The sequence below is a fragment of the Rhinatrema bivittatum genome, chromosome 4 (assembly GCF_901001135.1).
Source record: "Rhinatrema bivittatum chromosome 4, aRhiBiv1.1, whole genome shotgun sequence".
NCBI lineage: Eukaryota > Metazoa > Chordata > Amphibia > Gymnophiona > Rhinatrematidae > Rhinatrema > Rhinatrema bivittatum.
In genome coordinates this window covers 330,217,820-330,223,247 of record NC_042618.1, presented here as the reverse complement: position 1 = coordinate 330,223,247, position 5,428 = coordinate 330,217,820, and the positions used below count along the sequence as shown (strand labels likewise).

Genomic DNA, 5,428 nt, shown 5'->3' with positions numbered 1-5,428 from the left:
GCTAGTCAGCAGGGTTTGAAGGGTCAGGGCTAATAGTGAAAAAGAGGGGAAGGTTAATTAGGGGGGGGGGGGGTTAGGAAGTCCTAGCCTTTACCTGGGCAAACTAGGAATGAACCGGGGAAACTGCACGTATCTAATAAAATCCCGCCCCCACTTACCCGGTACAGCCGGCATTTGTGTGCACGAGTGCACATCCATACAAAATTGCGCTCCCATGCGCACGCATACAGCTGATTTATATCATATGCACGTACATTCACTTATGGTATAAAATGGTCACGTCCATTTGCGCAAGCCAGAATATGCGCATATATGTATGCTCGCGCAGCTGTTAAAAAGTTACCGTCCCCTACTGAAATGAAATGAAAAACACAGGGATATAAAAACCTTCCTTTTCATAGTGGTATAGCTCTTTTCTTCACTGCGGAAAGTTGAGAAGGACAAGGTACTGTCTGAAAAGTGATCTCATTTCATTTTTACAGTCACAATGAAAACCCTTTTATACAAGCAAATTCACTCAGTTCCATTTTTCTATAGAACACAATGAATCAAATGGGACATTAAAAATGCCACCTTTCAGCATCCACAAAAGGCGTGAGAAAGGAATGTGGGAGCTTGAAGAATAGGTCCAATGAAGTTTTAGAAAAAAAGGTTATAACTGTGCATGCCAGCTTTTCTTAAACAGATAAGGAGGAGAGCATGGGGGTGAGATGGAGAACAAATTAACAACCACATCAAACTACTTTGCTTGGGACTGTAACTATTTTATAAAGCGAATCCATTAATTGCTGTAATGTTGCCCCATCTGCTGCATTTTCAAACAACTGATTCAAAATGCTCTGCTCCCCATGCTGAGCCTATGGAAAATAACCTTTGATTATATACCGCCCCAAGTGTTTCCAACACAGAATATATAGCCTACAAAAGTTGAAATGACCTGCTGTAGAAACAAAAAACAAACCTCTCCATGCCATTTTTTTTCTCCTGCTTCTCACATGTTATCTTCTAATTGCGTTTCCAGCTGTTGACTTGCTTATCTTTGATTTAACCGAGGCCATACCGAGACGGAGCAGGGGAGTGGAAAAGAAATCACGGTCCAGCAGGCAGCTAAGGATTACTCCATTTGGAACATGTGCGCTACTACCACACAGTAAACTCCGTCAGCAAGCCCGCCAGAATAATACACCTACGATTTAATTCGCTTTCCCTCATTGATCTCAAAGAGACTGGAATGAGACACAAAGGGCATTCAATAAAACGAGATGAACTTTTCATGCTAAAAAAAAAAAAAAAGGTACCTGTCCGCTCTTTGTAGTCTATTACAGTAAAACCCCCATTGTCTGGCATTCAACCAATCAGAAAACTCAATTAACCAGCATCTACCAGCTGAAGTTTATTTTTTTTTTACAGCTGTCAATAATGTTTTAACAGAACGCTAATCAAACATTGCAGCACAGTAGTTTTTTTTTTCTCTCTGCTCAGCTCTGAGCTCTGTCAGCTTCCGCATCCCCCTTTCCCCCCATCCCCTGCTGTTCCCTTCAGGCTGTTGCATGGACCAGGAAGCAGGGATCTCAGATAATGGCACATTCGATTAACCGGCATGGAACCCCCCGTATGCCGGGTAATGGGGCTTTTTCTGTAGTTGCATTTTTTTGTATTTGTTGTGTGTGTGTGTGTGTGTGTGAGAGAGAGAGAGAGAGAGAGAGGGGGGGGGGGAGTATTGAAGAAACTGGTGAGGCCACTAATAATATAGTGTAATGAATTTCCACCTCCCATGCAGAAATATTCTAACCCTAGGAAATTCAGTTATCAGTTGGAGATCTGAGAACCAATCGTATTTGTTAATATTTTGATTAATTAGTATAATGTAAGTGATCCTCTGTTTTAATATGTTCCATGCATCCAGCTACCCATCCCTTCCCAAGATGGAAATGAGGTTGTTGTCTTAAATTCTGACCTTCCTGGGGGGTCAAGCCATTCAAATTAAAAGACAATGTTTTCTGAAATCCCAGTCCACATATTTCGTTGCGTGGTGAGCCTCGAGCTTCGGGATGGGAGGCAACCGCATCCCTATGGAGAAGCTTTTATGCAAGCTGCATTTCGGTCTCTAGCGTGCGCCTGTCTAACGTCACCGAATACCATAAAGGTTCAGGCATTGAGCACAGGAAGGAGGATCGGAGGGAGGGAGAGAGAGGGAGAGAGAGAGAGAGAGAGAGAGAGGGAAGAAGGGGGGCACAGATTTCAAACATATTTGCTTAGGTACCACAGCTCTCACTTTCCAGCACAGCCCTTTGCCTGCGCTGACTCTCCGAGAAGCGAGCTTAGCCTTCATTCATTGTAACAAAAGTTGCAGATTCCGGGCTTTTTTCTTCAAACCACAGGTTGTACTTTGAGAGTGAGGAGCACCAGCCGAACTAGAGGGAGACCAAAAAAAAAAAAAAAAAGCCGTTCAGGTTAGAATATGAAAATTGTTCGTGCTTTTGTGTAAAATATTTGCAGAGGTTGTTGAAATAAGCGGAAAGCAGGAGCTGTTTTAATATGCTGTTAAGCGTGCTTTGCAGAACAAATTATGGTAGAACTGTAATGACTTGCGGGTATGGGGAAGTTTTTTGTAGAAGCCAGGCACAACGTGTGCTTTATATGTCTAAACAGATTATGTAGTCACTTTTGAATATGAGAGCACGTCATTCCTCTTGATCAATTTTAAGTCCTATCTTACTTCCCTAGAGGCATTGGTTACATGCAGGAATATTTGATGGGAGTGGATGCATGTCTTTCTATTTTGTTTTATAAACTGGCTAAGTTAAATAAAGCAAGATCAGAGAATTCTGTGAATAAAGTACTAGTAGAGCAATGCCATCTTGTAATACTTTTTTTTTTAATTCCTACAAAATAATGTGCATTTGGGAACGTATTGATACTGCTGTGCAGATGGCATGCCTACCAGTGGCACAAGTGCTGATGTAATTTTTAGATTGGATTAAAAACTGGCACTGGAAATAGACTTTCCTAGAATTCACTTAGCATAGCTTTTGTTTTTTTGTTTTTTTTTAACAAACTGCTTTCTCTGTCATTCTCCTAAGGTGGGAAATTGGAAGCCAATCTAAAGATCATGATCTAAGCATTTTCATGAGGATTCCCTACTTCCCTGCAGAAAAGTGGCAAGGATGGAGGTTGAAGTGTGTGTGTGATGTGGATCTCCCAGTGCTAAAGGCTGAGCAGTATGTCTTTCCATGAAGAACCACAGGGCAGGTTTTCAGTAACCACCGAGACAGCCATAGATGCCCATGAAGTCACCCTCTTCAAGATCAGCCCTAACATCTCCGGCAATGTCACCTGGGGTGGTCCTTCAGCTGCCAGCTCTATAGAAGAAGACCTCATTGCAACCTGCACCATTGGAGCCATCCTATCTATTATGTGTGTGATAGGGTTAGCAGGTAACGTCTACACCTTGGTCGTAATGTTTCATTCCATGAGATCTGCTGCTTCCATGTACATATATATCATCAACCTTGCACTAGCAGATTTGCTGTACCTACTTACCATTCCTTTCATAGTGGGGACTTATTTCATACAGCAATGGTATTTTGGGGATATTGGCTGTAGAGTTCTGTTTAGTCTGGACTTCTTGACCATGCATGCAAGCATCTTCACTTTGACTGTTATGAGCACAGAACGCTACTTTGCAGTGTTGAAACCCCTGGACACAGTCAAAAGGTCCAAAAGTTATAGAAAAGCAATTGCTCTCATAATCTGGGTAGTTTCTCTGCTACTAACCTTGCCAATGCTCATCATGATCCAGCTTGAGCACGTGGATAACAAAAGCATTTGCCGGACAACCTGGAGCAAACTGCCCTATAAAATTTATCTCACTGTACTTTTCTGCACCAGCATTGTGGGCCCAGGGGTTATCATTGGCTACCTGTACATCAGATTAGCTCGAACCTACTGGGTGTCTCAAACAGCCTCCTTCAAACAAACCAAGAGGCTACCTAACCAGAAAGTACTTTATTTGATCTTCACAATAGTTCTTGTTTTCTGGGCTTGCTTTTTACCCTTCTGGATCTGGCAGCTCCTAACTCAATATTACGAATCCTTCCTGGTCTCCTCCAAGGCTAGCAGGAACATCAACTATTTGACAACCTGTCTGACTTACAGTAACAGCTGCATTAACCCTTTCCTGTATACGCTGCTGACTAAGAACTACAAGGAATACCTGAGAAACAGGCAGAGATCCTGGAATAACAGCGGCTATTTTAGGAATCGTTTCCAGAGGATATCTGGAAGATCCCTGTCTACAAGTAGCCAGCAGTGTACAGAGACCTTTGTGCTCACCAACGTGTCTGGAGGGAACAACAGTGCCTAAAATGTAAACAAGACAAAAATTGAACAAGAAAAGACAAATCAATATTCGCTTCAGGGTTATTGCAATTTTATATCATAAAAGTAAGTCTTAACAGATCCAAAATAAAGCAAAGACAGTTGTCTAATATAAGAGTGCACTGGGTAATTCCACTGATACAGCTGATGCTGCTTCACACGCTTATAAAACTGTTGGCTTGATGAATTTTTCTGTCACCATATACCTGTCTTTATAATGTCAGAGAAGTCTGTAAAATGTAAATCCATATTTCTTTTTTTTTTTAACAATCACAGTTTCTTTTGTGCAATCTAAAACAATATTACTGAAAAGATGTATTTGTTCAATGGATGTTAAGTTTCTGTGCAGTAAATAACAGATTACAAATTAATGTTGTATAAGAATTTACAAATAACACAAACAAAGGCTGTTCACTGACATGCTTAGTCAGTGTTATGGAGTTTTTTCCCCCAAAGTTTGTTATTACTAAAAGGTGAAATATAGAGAATGTTGTAATTATTTGTGGATACTATGTAAAATGCATCAGCATTAACATGATTTTTCACAAGAACTGTTGCAACACAAAATGTTAGTGAAGGAGCTGATTGTTTTGCTGTCATAGCTGTGTGTTTTGAAACAGAGATTTAAGATGGCATTGTTACTCAGCTTCAGAATGCTCTGAAGTTTATTTACAAAGCATTATAGCACCAGCATCAAGGGCTTAACTACAGACAGTTATCCCAGTCATCATATATATAAAGCAATGCTAAAGCTGTTTGAGCTGAAAATAGCAGTTGTGTTTTTTCAGTGAAGGCTAATTGCCATGCTCTGCTCTGTGCAATTTCATTTAAACATGGATGGAAATGCACGTAGTTCTGATGAGAATTGATCATGGAACCGATGAGAAGAGGAATGATATTAGATCTAGTTCTCAACGGAACACAGGACCTAGTACAAAAGGTAAAAGTGGTAGATCTGCTTGGAATCAGTGATCATATTGTAATACAATTTGACATAATAACTGGAGGTTGACTGCAGTAGCATTTAACTATAAAAAGGAAGATTATG

At 40.7% G+C, this 5,428-nt stretch overlaps 1 protein-coding gene across 1 annotated transcript; it reads left to right on the top strand.

Moving 5' to 3' along the window:
- The first annotated feature begins 2,027 nt into the window (after positions 1 to 2,027).
- LOC115090826 (urotensin-2 receptor-like) lies at positions 2,028 to 5,137 on the top strand. Its single transcript, XM_029600375.1, has 2 exons — positions 2,028 to 2,453; positions 3,084 to 5,137. The coding sequence occupies exon 2, from the start codon at positions 3,224 to 3,226 to the stop codon at positions 4,364 to 4,366; it is 1,143 nt and encodes a 380-aa protein (XP_029456235.1). The 5' UTR covers positions 2,028 to 2,453; positions 3,084 to 3,223; the 3' UTR covers positions 4,367 to 5,137.
- Positions 5,138 to 5,428: the final 291 nt, after the last annotated feature.

Coding starts and splice junctions, on each gene's coding strand:
- LOC115090826 (XM_029600375.1), top strand. CDS start 3,224: ATGTCTTTCCATGAAGAACCACAGGGCAGGTTTTCAGTAACCACCGAG.